This window comes from Geotrypetes seraphini, chromosome 1, assembly GCF_902459505.1.
Source record: "Geotrypetes seraphini chromosome 1, aGeoSer1.1, whole genome shotgun sequence".
Lineage (NCBI taxonomy): Eukaryota > Metazoa > Chordata > Amphibia > Gymnophiona > Dermophiidae > Geotrypetes > Geotrypetes seraphini.
Window position 1 is genome coordinate 462,502,177 of NC_047084.1, and position 14,878 is coordinate 462,517,054.

General features: G+C 47.9%; 1 protein-coding gene across 1 annotated transcript in view; it reads left to right on the forward strand.

The window, feature by feature from the left end:
• The window catches only part of IMP4 (IMP U3 small nucleolar ribonucleoprotein 4), a 35,674-nt gene that overhangs the window by 1,029 nt on the left and 19,767 nt on the right, over positions 1-14,878 (forward strand). The window contains exons 2-6 of the mRNA XM_033923179.1: positions 2,899-3,007; positions 4,272-4,355; positions 4,679-4,788; positions 13,294-13,426; positions 13,722-13,876. Coding sequence (XP_033779070.1) covers positions 2,899-3,007; positions 4,272-4,355; positions 4,679-4,788; positions 13,294-13,426; positions 13,722-13,876 — 591 coding nt within the window. The remainder of the gene's footprint in view (positions 1-2,898; positions 3,008-4,271; positions 4,356-4,678; positions 4,789-13,293; positions 13,427-13,721; positions 13,877-14,878) is intronic.

Genomic DNA, 14,878 nt, shown 5'->3' on the forward strand with positions numbered 1-14,878 from the left:
CTCAGGTTTTTATCTTGGTAGAGCATAAATGCTCAGACCTCACCCACATGATTGGCAAAAACTTCCGAGGAGAATGTGTCATTACTACTACACGTCTCCCTCCGTATTCGCTGTGATAGAGGATTAACAGAACCGCGAATACAGAAAAAACGCAAATAACTTATTCATATGTTATTCGTGGTTTTCTATTAAAAACCATCGTGAATATGGTGAAACTGCGAATAACATGGTGGGAGACCTGGCCTGTTCCTGAAGGGGAGGCAAAACATGGTGAAGAAAGTGCTGGGAATCAGCGATTTTCTCTGTAAATCTTGGAATCAGCGATTTCGCTATGCAAGCTGATGTAATTTGGGGGGGAGGAGCCAGCAAGCTAAAAACCATGAATAATCGAAACTGCGAATGCTGAAACCGTGAATACAGAGGGAGAAATGTGTTCAGTTCTAATGCAGGCCTGAGATACACAGCTGCCTTTGTACTGTGAGGATACAAGTGATATTTAAGCAATAGCCAACATTTCACGGTATAAAACCGTTTCTTCTGGGCATATCGGCTTCCACTTTCCCACACAATTTGAGTTGCTCGCTCTCACCAGCGTCCCGCAATTCTTTGGTTTGGACATCAGAAAAGAGGACATGTTTGGTGTACACCAAATATAGCATTCGAGGAAAAGAACTTCATACCATTTGTGAAGCATGAAGGTGGAAGTGTCATGGTTTGGGGATGCTGTGCTGCAGCAGGACCTGGCCAACTCATCATCATAGAATCCACCATGACTTCTACCGTGTATTAGAGGGTGCTTGAAGAACACGTGAGACCATCTGTAAGAAAATTAAAGCTGAAGTGGAACTGGACCCTGCAACATGACAATGACCCAAAACATACCAGTAAACCCAAGGACTGGCTGAAAACTAAGAAATGGAGAATCCTGGAGTGGCCGAGTCAGAGCTCTGATCTTAATCCCATTGAAATTCTATGGAGTGATTTGAACTGGGCTGTACATACAAGATACCCCTCAAACAGCTCACAGCTGAAAGAATCTGCTTTGAGGAGTGGGCCAAACTTTCCTCAGACCGATGTCAGAGACTGGTAGATGGCTACAAGAAGCGTCTCACTGCTGTTATTTCAACCAAAGGGGGTAACACTAGCTATTAGGGTATAAAGCAGTGGTCTCAAGCTCAAACCCTTTGCAGGGCCACATTTTGCATTTCTAGGTACTTGGATGGCCTCAGAAAAAATAGTTACCCCCTCTTCTACGAAACCGCGCTAGCAGTTTTTAGCGCAGAGAGCCGCACTGAATGGCCTGCACTGCTCCCGACGCTCAAAGGAACTCTATGCACGTCAGGAGCAGCGCGGGCTGTTCAGCACAGCTCTTTGCACTAAAAAATGCTAGCGTGGTTTCATAGAAGAGGGGGTTAATGTCTTATTAAAGAAATGACAATTTTGCATGAGGTAAAACTCTTCATAGTTTATAAATCTTTCCTTTTGGCTAAGTCTTAATAATAATATTGTCATTTAGAGCTAAAGAGATATATGGTCAAGAAACTGTTTTATTTTACTTTTATGATTATAATAAACATACCGAGGGCTTCAAAATAGTACCTGGCGCGCCGCATGTGGCCCCCGGGCCGAAAGTTTGAGACCACTGACGTAGTGTCCTAATTTATTCCTCAGAATACACATTTTTGTGGATATCTTTTGTTTCATGAGTAAATCAAGGAAAATTTTTTGTTGTTTACCTGCAATTACATCATTTTCTTTTCCAGAGATAAATAAATAAAAATATTTGACATCGATATGTGAACATTTCTTAAGAAAGAACTGAATATTTCATGGGATGTCCTAATTTTTTTAATATGACTGAATGTTGATGGTTAATCTATGCTACATTAAATCCGATGTCAGAGTTGCAAGCCAACATCATTGACTCCTCTCCTATTGTAGCGAGTTCGGTAGATGCTAAACATCCTCAATGTTGACGCCAGTATCTCTACATAAAAGCATAACACTAGCCATACTGGGACATACCAATGGTCCATCTAGCCCAGTATCCTGTTTCTGCAGTGACTAGTCCAGATCACAAGCATGTGGTAGAAACCCAAATAGTACTACTTATCACTTTATATATATATATATATATATATATAAAGGCAGACTATGAACTTTTCCAGACCTTTTTAAACCCAGCTATGCTAACCGCTGTTACCACATCCTATGTGGGTGCTGAATACTCCCAATATTGATCAAGTTAATTCATTTGTATAGAGGGAGAGGTGCCCTTTTTATTGTCATTGGTACCCGCCAGTCATTATTCAGTATTAGTGTGTATGCCTCTCTATGCCATTGAGCATTGTAGAAAATGCATCGCTATTGTCTGGTGTGGCAGCAGATACATAAATGAATTGCACAAGGTAAAGGATTAAGGGCCATGCATTTGTTATACTGCTTTTCTGAAGGTACAAAGTGATTTACATATACTTTATGCAGATACTTTTTCTGTCCCTACTGGGCGCACAATCTGAGTTATGTACCTGGGCAATGGAGGTTGTAAAGGTGTTTGCAGTGGGAATCAAACCCAGTTCCCCAGGTCCTCAGCCCACTGCTTACCTATTAAGCTCATGGCCATTGAGTGGAGGGTAGGTAAAGGAGGTGGTGTTTCCTAGTAGAGGATATGGTAGAGTCATCTTGCCTAGCTGTGTCTAAAGGGGGTTTGAACAGATTCCTAGAGGAAAAGTCCATAAAAGATTGGACTTTTATCATGCATCCATAGGAAGGAGCTACAAGAAATGGCATGTCGCATGCTTTCTAGTGACCAAGATTGATTACTGATGAAAACAGACCTTGATGGACACAGTGTGACATGTCTTTATTTTTTTAACTGGCATATTGTTTTACCCTTAGTTGCGTCGTGAGGCCCGTCTGCGGAGGGAGTACCTCTATAAGAAAGCACAGGAAGAGAAACTGCGTACCATTGAAGAAAAGAAAGAAAAGCTAAAAAGAGCTCTAGATGGTGTGGCCTTTTTTTCTATATTTTAATTTCGGTGCAATTTTTAAACTTTCTAGTCATACATGAACAAAAAAGGGGACTGCATGCATTAAACAGGATTTATAGTCAAAATGAAAAGGAAGCATAACATATATTCTAGTACATACACATGGAGGGGCATTTTCAGCATGATGTCCAAAGCAGATTTAGGATGTTGTTAAAAAAAAAGCCAAATGGTCACTTTGGAACCAGAAAAAGTCTTATCTTTTTGGTTCAAAAATTACCCTATTTTAGTTGTTTTTGTGCTCAGTGAGTCTTTCTTTAAGGACCATTTAAAAAAAAAAAAAAAAAAGTTTGGGAACAGCAGTCTTACTAAACTGGCCACATAGACATCCCAGTAAAGCAGTGGGGCAATGATTGAACTTCACATCATAACCCTTTTATATCGTATAGTAAGTCTTCCAGGAATAGCAAAAATGTACTGTAACCAACTGTACAGCATTACAGTAATCTTTTTGCCTGTAGGTGTTGTCTATATGTGAGTTCAGTAGGTATTTTATGGCTTTTGGGGCACTCGTACTTTCCACCACAAATGTACCTGTTAGTGAGATATGGGCCAGGATTTCACTGCTCTGATCACTATGCTACTCTAGGGACCTGCTTGCTGCTGTAAGAGGGAAGATATTTTTTTCACAAAACGCCTAAATTGCCATTTCAAAACTCATTTTTAAGACTTTTTCTATGCAGTTCATCTACATCTCATGGGGGCATGTTTGGGTGGGTGATTTGGATGTTTTTGTGCAATAAAACACTGTAAAAATATTTAGGGCAAAAAAAAAATAGGACTTCTTGGCTAGACCTGTTTCAATAACAACTAAGTGCCAAAAGGTGCCCAAACTGGCCAGATGACCACTGAAGAGATATAAAGGCATGATCCTCCCTCTTAATCCCCCAGTGGTAACTGACCCCTTCCCAGCCCCAAAGAGGTGAAAGTGACAGAGTATACCAGGCTCTATGACAGCTGTAGATATAATGGCCAATCTGCCTCTTTGTGCCATTTTTTTGTTTCAAAAATGAGCTCCATAGTTTTGTAGTTAGTTTACTCAAGTAGATGCAAGGAGAAGAAATTACAGGGCACAAGTCGGTAAAATAAATTTAATAAAGAAAAGCAATTATGTAGAATTAAGGGATGAAATCAGTCCTCCACCAAATTGACTTCAACATCAATCTATGGAATATATTATTTTTCATCTACATTTACATACTATCATTTTGGTTTGCATTCTAGAAAATCGCCTCATTCCAACAGAAATTCGTCGGGAAGCACTCTCTCTCCAGAAGCTAATTGAATATGATGACGAAGGTGGTGAAGGTGAGAAACCTGAAGCTACTTGCCTATAATTCTGGCTCACGAAAAGAGCTGTCTTTTTTTTTGGGTGAATTTTCCACAGCTCTCCTTGCACTGTAATTTAGTGCTTTCAATCCCAAGTTGGGGCAAAGGGTCCTACAAAGGCAGTAATATTAATGGAGATATCAATTTATTTGTGATGTGGATTAGGAAATAAAGCAATGGAAAACTGAGAAGGCTAGTGCTAAAGAGCCTTCTGACCATAAATTTGGTGATGGGAATGGGTGAGAGCCTTGGTTGCAGCTGTTAGGATCTTTTTACTCATGTTAATTTCTATTCTCCTGCAGGTGTCACTAGCTTTGTAGATGATGAATACAGATGGGCTGGTGTTGAGGATCCTAAAGTTATGATCACTACTTCTAGAGAGCCTAGCTCTCGACTTAAAATGTTTGCTAAGGTGAGTGAATTATTATTCTCCTTAGTCTCTACTTTTTCATAACCTGGAATGAAAAGATAATAGAAGTTATTTGTCCATCAGTATAATTGAATCTGCCCATAATACTTCCTGATAAATGCTATAGACATAGGAGGACTATTGCATGTATTGATTACCCTATTACGTGGAGTCAGAATTAGCATTATAAAATATTTCTTCACCTCTTTGGAGCCTTATGTCCTTATTTATATACTTCAATGGGTGTTTGACTACCTCTATAGTATCTTGTTTCTCTCTTAAGCCTCACCGCACATTGTTTTTGGTGCAGACCTTGTCCCATTTTAATAGCCCTTTTCTGAACTGGATTACTGAATGCAGGAAGCCAGGCCCTTACTTTGTTGCCAGACTGTGTCAACCCACTGGGTCCCCCTTGCCTAACCTACTGTCTCCTGGGCCCCCCAGGTAGCTAAGGTGAGTGCAGTAGCTAAGGCAAGTGCAATAGCGGGATCCCAAAATTTGCCTATTAAAGCTCACCTAGGGTTTAGGCATTTGGGTCTGCCACTCCTGCACCTCCTGATGGTATTTCTTAAAATTAGGAACTGTCAACCCCCACTTCTGCTTTCCCCAAATACATAGCAGCTCTACATACCCTGGGGGGACCCCCCCAAATAAAAAGCACAGTTACTTACCGTAACAGGTGTTATCCAGGGACAGCAGGCATATATTCTCACATGTGGGTGACATCATCTACGGAGCCCCAGCGCGGACAGCTTTTCAAGCAAACTTGATTGAAGTTTCAAGTTTGCTATGCTGCACCACGCATGTGCATGCCTTCTTGCCCACTAGAGGGCGCATCCCCACCTCGTGGTCCTCAGTTCCATAGCCAGCAAAGAAGCCATCCCCGGGGAGGAGGGCGGGTTGTGAGAATATATGCCTGCTGTCCCTGGATAACACCTGTTACGGTAAGTAACTGTGCTTTATCCCAGGACAAGCAGGCATGATATTCTCACATGTGGGTGACCTCCAAGCCAACCAAAAAAGGGCAGGTGGGAGGATGGCAATTTAGGAAAACAGATTACGCAAAACTGACTGGCCAAACCGGCCGTCACTCCTGGATAACGTATCCAGGCAGTAGTGGGAGGTGAAAGTATGAACTGAAGACCAAGGGGCAGCCTTGCAGATATCCTCCACCGGAGTAGACCGGAGGAACGCCACAGAAGCTGCCATCGCTCGGACCTTATGTCCCGTGACCCGACCATGAAGCGCGAGACCAGCCTGAGCATAGCAAAAAGAAATACAAGCAGCCAACCAGTTGGACAAGGTGCGCTTGGAAACAGGACATCCCAACCGATTAGGATCAAAGGACAAAAATAATTGAGGAACCTTCCGATGAGACTTGGTGCGTTGAAGATAAAAGGCCAACGCTCTCTTACAGTCAAGCGTGTGAAGCGCCGCCTCCCCAGGATGAGAGTGGGGCTTCGGAAAAAACACCGGAAGAACAATGGACTGATTGAGATGGAAATCAGACACAACCTTAGGTAAAAATTTAGGATGGGTGCGAAGAACCACCTTGTCATGATGGAACACAGTAAAGGGCGGGTCCACAACCAAAGCCTGTAGCTCGCTAATCCGACGAGCGGACGTGAGCGCAAGCAAAAAGATCACCTTCCAAGTGAGAAACTTAAGATGAGATTTGTCAATAGGCTCGAAGGGAGGCTTCATTAGTTGAGCCAAAACCACATTAAGATCCCAAACTACAGGAGGAGGTTTCAAAGGAGGATTAACATTCACTAGACCCCTCATGAAACGAATCACCAGAGGATGAAGAGAGAGAGATCGACCCTCGAGATGCCGATGGAAAGCAGCAATCGCACTGAGATGCACCCTAATGGAAGTCGTCTTCAGCCCAGACTTGGACAAATGCAACAAATATTCCAGAACCGAAGACACCGGAACCGAACTCGGATCCAGATGATTCGAGGAACACCAGGAAGAAAATCTGGTCCACTTCTGAGAATAACAAAGCCTAGTCGAGACCTTGCGCGAGGCTTCCAGAACCTCCCTCACAGACTGAGAAACTTGTGAAGTCATGGGGAAAGGAACCAAGCCGTCAGATGTAAAGACTGAAGATTGGGATGCAACAGCGAACCCCGACTCTGAGACAGCAGAGAGGGAAAGACAGGTAGAAGCAGAGGCTCCCTGACACTGAGTTGAAGGAGCAGGGAGAACCAGTGCTGACGAGGCGCAATGAGAATCATAGTGGCTCTGGACGCCTTGAGATGAACCAACGTCCTCAAGATCAGAGGGAAAGGAGGAAACGCATAAAGGAACCTCCCTCCCCAGTCGAGAAGAAAGGCGTCGGCCTCGAGACGGTCCGGGGAGTACATCCGAGAACAATAGAGGGGCAGTTTGCGAGTCTCCGGGGAGGCAAACAGATCCACCTGAGGAGTCCCCCAGCGGTCGAAGACCTCGTGCAGAACTCGGGAGTTTAGCGACCACTCGTGCGGCTGGAGAAGACGACTGAGTTTGTCGGCCAGACAATTCTTCTCTCCCTGAATGTAAACCGCCCGCAGGAAGATGTTCTGGGAGACCGCCCATTCCCAAAGGCGCAGGGCTTCCCGGCACAGGGACCAAGAGCCTGTTCCCCCTTGTTTGTTCACATAATACATGGCCACCTGGTTGTCCGTCTGCACAAGGACTACCTGATCGTGCAGCAGGTGGCAGAATGCTCGAGCCGCCAGAAAAATGGCACGAAGTTCTAAAACATTGATGTGACAACTCCGGTCCTCTGCCGACCATAGACCTTGAGTCCGCAGACCGTCCAGATGAGCTCCCCACGCGTACTCCGAAGAGTCCGTGGTCAGGACCTTGCGATGCGGAGGAACGAGAAAGAGCAAACCCCCGGAAAGATTGGAAGAGTTGGTCCACCAACGGAGCAAGCGTCTCAAGGAAGGAGTCACAGTTATAGGAGAGGAGACTGGGTCCCGATCCTGACGCCACTGGGAGGCCAAGGTCCACTGAGGAAGCCTCAGGTGCAAACGGGCGAACGGAGTGACATGGACCGTCGACGCCATGTGGCCGAGCAGAACCATCATGCGCTGCGCCGAAACTGAGGGCAGCAACGAAACCTGGCGACTCAATCGAAGCAGGACCTCCAACCGTGGCGGGGGGAGGAACGAACGGAGACGAACCGTGTTCAGCACGGCCCCGATAAACTGAAGGGATTGAGTCGGGCACAACTGAGACTTGGGGAAGTTCACTTCGAACCCCAGACGTTGAAGGAAGATGATAGTCTGTCGGGTCGCTGAAATAACCCCTTCCTTGGAGGACGCCTTGATCAGCCAATCGTCCAGGTAGGGAAACACCTGCAGTCCCCGAGATCTCAGGGCTGCCGCGACCACCACCATACACTTCGTGAAGACTCGAGGGGACAAAGCCAGTCCAAAGGGGAGGACCCGATACTGGAGGTGCAACTCCCCCACCTGGAACCTGAGGAACTTGCGGAAGGCGGGATGCACCGGAACATGAGTATATGCTTCTTTCAGGTCCAGGGAGCACATCCAGTCCCCCGATTCTAACAGAGGGTACAGGACTGGAAGGGACAACATACGGAACTTCTCCTGGACAAGGAACTTGTTGAGCATCCGGAGGTCCAGAATGGGGCGTAAGTCCCCTGTCTTCTTCGGGACCAAAAAGTAACGGGAGTAAAACCCCCGTCCCCTTTGGTTCGGGGGCACGGGCTCCACCGCCCGAAGGCTCAACAAGGATCTGGCTTCCGACAGGAGAAGAGGAAGCTGGTCTCGACAGCCAAGAGAAGCCCCCGGCGGATGTTCTGGCGGCATGGCTAAGAAGTTTAGCGAGTAACCCTCGGAGATGATCCGGAGCACCCAAGCGTCCGACGTGATCTCGGCCCAGGCCGGAAGAAAGGCCTGCAATCGGCCCCCGATAGGAAGGGGGTCCTTCGACAGTGCGGAGGGGGCCCGCCCCCAACCGAGCATCACGTCAAAAAGACGGAGCCAGTTTAGACGCCCCTTGCGCCTGAGGCTTTGGTTGGGACGCTCTGCCTTGCTGAGGGGGACGCCGGGGCGGAGGCCTCGAGAAAGCCGGCGTCGACTTCTGTGGGTATCGCCACGGAGGAGGTCTAAACGGCTTCTGCGGCGGGGCCCGGGGTTTAGGACGGACCAATGAGGCGATAGAGCGCTCATGTTCAGACAAGCGTTTGGTCGCCGCCTCCAAGGACTCATCGAACAACTCGGAGCCCACACATGGAAGATTGGCCAGACATTCTTGCAAGTTCGGGTCCATATCCAGGGTACGAAGCCATGCGAGACGGCGCATCGCCACCGCAACGGCGGATACACGAGAGGCCAACTCAAACGCATCGTAAACTGCGTGAAAAAGGTAGAGACGCAGCTGAGACAAATTGGCCATAAAGGTACCAAAATCCCCCTTATGGGAATCCGGCATGACCCCATAATACCTGGGCAACGCCTTCACCATCTGCCTTAAATAGGATGAGAAGGTAAATGCATAATTAAGGACCCTGGCAGCCATCATGGAGTTGGAATAGAGGCGACGACCAAACTTGTCCAGGGTCCATCCCTCCCGCCCGGGGGGGACCGCAGCAGAGACCCTAGAAGGCTGAGACTTCTTCAACGCCGACTCCACCAGCAACGACTGGTGGGACAGCTGTGCTTTGTCAAAGCCTTTGCAAGGGACCGTACGGTACTTCGACTCCATCTTTGATGGAACCGCTGTGACTGTAAGAGGGGAGTCCAAGTTTCTCAGGAAGGTCTGATGTAGAACCTTGTTGAGAGGCAGACGAGGAGTCTCCTTTGGGGGAGAGGGCAAATCCTGCTCCTCCAAAAATTCCTTCGTGTATTGAGAGCCTGACATAAGGTCAAGGTCCAAAGCCCTCCCCATCTCAAGCACAAATCTGGAAAAGGAGGAGGGCTTCGAAGGCGGAGAGGGAGATCGAGAAGCCCGCGTCGCCAAAAAAGAAGGGGAAGCCTCACGGGAGTAACGAGGCTCCTTACCGGTGCCAGACCCCGAACCCCAAGAAGCCGCACCCAGCGACCTCGACGGGGTCGGGGACCGCCCATGCCCCGAGGAACCCCTGCGGGAAGTCCCCGGGGTATGAGGCACCGAGGCATGCCCCTTCCGTCTCGGCGAAGAGTCCCTCGAAAACTCCACCTCGGAGGAACGGAAAAGCCTCGGATTATCGAGGCGGAGCTCGGAGACCCGCAGGGTCTCAGCCTCGGTCGGCGAGGAGCGACCGCGGCGTCGAGGAGAGCCCCGTTGACGTTTGGGCTTCCTCGGCCGATGCTTCGCCCGAGGCCGACCCGAGGGAGAGGAGCCCCAGGAGGACCTCGACAAGGAAGAAGAGGAAGAGATCCACCGAACCCTCCGCACCTTGTCCCGAGGCCGCACGCTCCGCTCAGGCTGGTCAACCGAGGTCGAGGGCAAGGTCGGAGTCGAGGCTGAAGCCACCCCAGGGGCCGAAGTCGAGGGTACCGAGGGTACTGGTCAACCGAGACCGAGGCCGCCGAAGCCGGGGCCGACGAGGCCGAAGACGGCTGGAGGTGCGTGAGGGCACCGGACAGTTCCGAGGCAATGAGCGCACGGAGCAAGTCTTGAAAGACGGGAACCCCCATCATAGTCGGCAGATCCTGGGCCGGCGGGTGCTCCCTCGAGGGCGACCTCGGTCTCGAGTATTCCCGCGGGGCACCCGACTTCGACGCTCGGGGCGGGGCCGAGGAAGACCCACCCGCCCCCGTCGATGAGCCCGAGGATGGCTTCTTCGAGGCTGGAAGAGAAGAAGGAAGTGAGGACTTACCCACCGTCGACTTCGGGGTCGAGGACGCCGGCTTCGACGAAGCAGGCTGTCGGGGCGAGGTCGAGGGAGTCGAGGCCAAGGTCAAGGCCGGGGCCGAAGCCGAGGCCGACGTCGAGGCCTTCCCCGCCATGGGGTCCACAGCAAAGAGCTCTGCCATACGAGCGCGACGGCGGCGGAGGGCCCTTTGCTGAAAAGTAGAGCACCGAGTGCAGGAGTCGGTCGGGTGCTCAGGACCCAGACAAAGTAAGCACCACCGGTGGGGATCGGTGATCGAAAGGAGTCGATCGCACCGGGTGCACTTTTTAAAGCCCGTCAAGGGACGGGACATGGACACAAAAAACGGCCGGGAACGAACGAGGTCCTGCGGCCGCGGCTACCGGGAGCCCCCGGAGCCGAACGAAAAATCTTTTTTTTTTTTTTCGACGAAAACCTAAACACAAACAAATAAAAAAACAAAGTAAGCACAGCGACCAAGAAACACTCAGCCGCGGTGTCAGAAGGCTAAAATAGAAGAGCACAAATTCCACAGGGCTTCTGGCTCCGCGTTAAAAACTGAACTGAGGACCACGAGGTGTGGATGCGCCCTCTAGTGGGCAAGAAGGCATGCACATGCGTGGTGCAGCATAGCAAACTTGAAACTTCAATCAAGTTTGCTTGAAAAGCTGTCCGCGCTGGGGCTCTGTAGATGACGTCACCCACATGTGAGAATATCATGCCTGCTTGTCCTGGGATAATGAGAAAGTAAGGTTTGTAATTTGCCAAGAACTGTGGATCCACCCAGATCAGCAGGACCTGAAATAGAAACCAAAGTTTAGGGAGGATCATCATTTTAACCACCTCGAACCATCCCATCCAAGAGGACAGCCTACTCCACTGCTCTAAGGTCTGCTTCACATTCTGAATCGCTGGTCCATAATTAAGGTCAAACATTCACTCCTTTTCCTCCCAAATATACTCTCAAGTACCACATTGACCCCCAAGCCCACCAAAATTGAAAGCGAGTTTGCAATTCTAGGACTGCCCTGAGGATAAATTAACATTTAGAATCTCGGATTTAGAAAGATTCACCCAAAAGCCAGACACACGCCCACATGCCCCAACTCCTGTCCATTCGCTTCTAGCATAGTACCCAGTTAATGTAGCATAGTACATAGTTAATGTAAACAAAATATCATTTGCAAACAAACACCTTTTATGCTCCGTACCATTCACATTCACTCCTACAATTCTGGGTTGGTCCCTCACCCTCTGAGTTAAGGGTTCTATCGCCAACGCAAATAGAAATGGGGATAAGGGGCATCCCTGCCTCGTCCCCCTAGCCAACAGAAATGGAGCTGAATATCTTCCATTGTCCTTAATACATGCTGTCGGGTTGGCGAAGAGCACTTTTATCCATTCCTCGAATTGGGTAACCTTGATGAAGATGTACATCATAATGCACCAATACCAATGGCTAAACTGCCGGTAACATCGGTGCAGCAGGTTGTCTCGAAGTGGGTGACCTCGATAAGGATGCACACCGTGAAAGAGAGACAACCTGCGAAGCTAGAGAACGGTGGTGTCTGCATCAAGAGACTCCAAGCGTAGAGACCTGCAACACTTGCTGAGAACGCACCAGTACTGATGGCTCAACAGCCAGTACCCTTGGTGCAGCAGGTTGCCTCAAAGCAGGTGACCTTGATGAGGATGCACACCATGAAGAAGAGACATCCTGCAAAGCTTAAGAACATTGGGGTCAATGTTTGGTCTACATCAAGAGACTCAAAGCTGTCGAGACCCTCGATGCTTGCTGGGAAGTGGATGGCTTCTGAGCTGGCTTCCCCGATGCGATTCATTCTTCCGATGTTGATGCGATGCAGGATTTTTCAATGTCAGCTGCTACAAAGATTTGGCAATCCATGGCCGAGCCGAAGAGCTTGTCCTGTTGAATGTGACGGAGTGCTGTTGTAAGGTGTAACATTGAGCTGAAGACTCTGCTCAGTGTTCAGGACCCAAACACAGTAGACACCAACTATAAGAGTCGGTGATAGAAATGGGCTGCTGCACCTAAAGCACGTCTCAAAACCCATAGACAGTTTCAACCATAGTAGGAAAAGAATTTCATCAGCAAGATTGTACTTAATGTAGAACTGAGAGAGAGACCCCACCAAGGAAAAAATCTGAGGCCGAAGCCCAAGTTTGAAGAAAAAAGACGAAAATATATGTTTTAAAAATTAAATTTTCCATTTCTTTTTTTTAGTAAAAGAATAAATACTGATAAGAAAAAAGTATAGAAAAATGACGTGAGTGCAGAAAGGCAACGCAGACTGAACAGAGTTCAGTCAAAAAAGTAATTCTTCAGTCTGCAGAAAACAAAGGTACTGCGAGTCTACATCAGGCGGGAAGGCACTTGTGCATGCACATTGCAGGCAGTCGCAAAGTTTCTTAAAACTTAAAGTGACACTGCACTTTTAATACTGTTCTTACTGGGGCTCCATGGATAACTTCACCCATGTGTGAGAATATGCTGCCTGCTTGTCCTGGGATAACAGGTTAAATGAGGAAGAATCTGTATCACAGTCATCTATCTGCACAAAAGCTAAAAGCACTGTGGATCTTTGCCATACATATTAAGTACTTCGCAGTCCAAGGATTCTAGTCTAAGCTAATCAAGATACTAACTGCCTTTTCTATTCTTTCCTCTTTCATAGGAAATGAAGTTGGTGTTCCCAAATGCTCAGCGCATGAATAGAGGAAAACATGAGATGGGCGCTTTAGTGCAGGCATGCAAAGCCAACAATGTTAGTGATCTCCTGATTGTCCATGAGCATAGAGGAAAGCCAGGTCAGCAACAGTAGTGTTTCGGTTAATCAAGCTCGCATACAACAAGCAAAAAAAATTACTGATGTAAAAGAAAAAAGTCCCCTGAAACACCAGCAGCTTCCTGAGCCACAAATCCTCCCTCCCTCCCTCAGTGGTCCTGAGCTGCAAAGCCCTCCTCCCTCTCTCAAGCTCCGAAGTGGCAGAAGCAGGTGGCAGTCCTGAGCAGCAAATTTCCTCCCTCCTCTCCCTTCCTTACCCGAATGCAGCTGTTTACATACCTTACATCTTTCATAAGCTGTGTTCTCTCCCCTTTCAGATGGACTGATCGTGTGTCATCTTCCCTTTGGACCGACAGCCTATTTCACTTTGTGTAACGTGGTGATGAGGCATGATATCCCAGAGCTTGGGACCATGTCAGAAGCTTATCCTCATCTCATTTTCCATAACTTCACATCACGCTTAGGAAAGAGGGTATGGAAGGGATGTTTGTGTGATGCATGGGTTGTTAGATACTGTGGGTGCAAATCTGTTTAATTGCCATAGCCCCAAGTATCCTGTGGTAGCTTAGGAGTTGATACATTTCTATGTAAGTTAGTGCTTCCCAAACATGGGAGGCTGGAGGCACCACAGCCAATCAGGTTTTCAGGATATCCACAATAAATGTTTGTGAGACAGATTTTCATGTACTGCCTCCAATGCATGCAAATCTGTCTCATAAATATTAATTGTGGATATCCTGAAAACCTGACGTGCCTCCAGGACCAGGTTAGAAACTACAGCTGTAAGCATAAACTCCGTCTCTGGCAGAGGGACCTAACCAAACCAAATCTAATCTGATAGGCTGAAAAGGAAGTAAACAAGGTGGATCAGCATATTGATGGGAGCATAGGGATAAGAGAGTATCTGAGATGACATCTTTTCACCATAAGGTACACTTCCAATCTCATGCTCTCCTCTGTATCTTGCACACACATCCCAGTGATCACCCTTATCCCTCCCCAACCTGCTTTGCTGGTAGGCAGGTGAGAGCAGCAGTCTGATTAAGAAGAAAGAGTATTTTCTTGATCTGTTATTCAAAAATCAATATGGAACGTCGACACCTCCAAGTGGCTACTGCTGTTTGGATCTGATTTTGCATAGGGGTCAAAAGTGCTGCATGTTTGGTCTAAAGCTGCAGAGAAAGAACAGTTATCCGGGGACATATGGGTGTTATCTGGGGACATATGGGTGACGTCATCCACGGAGCCCGATACGGACAGTCTAAAAGTGAACTGTCACTTTAAATTTTTTAAAGTGCTCGTGACTATCCGCACTACGGATGCGTGACTGCCTTCCCACCTAGAGAGGCTCGAGGTACCTCAGTTCCGTAAGCAAGCTAAGAAGCCAACCAGGGGAGATGGGTGGGATGTGAGAATATTTGCTTGCTGCAGGCCGCATATTCTCACATATGGGACTCTCTAACTTACTGCAATG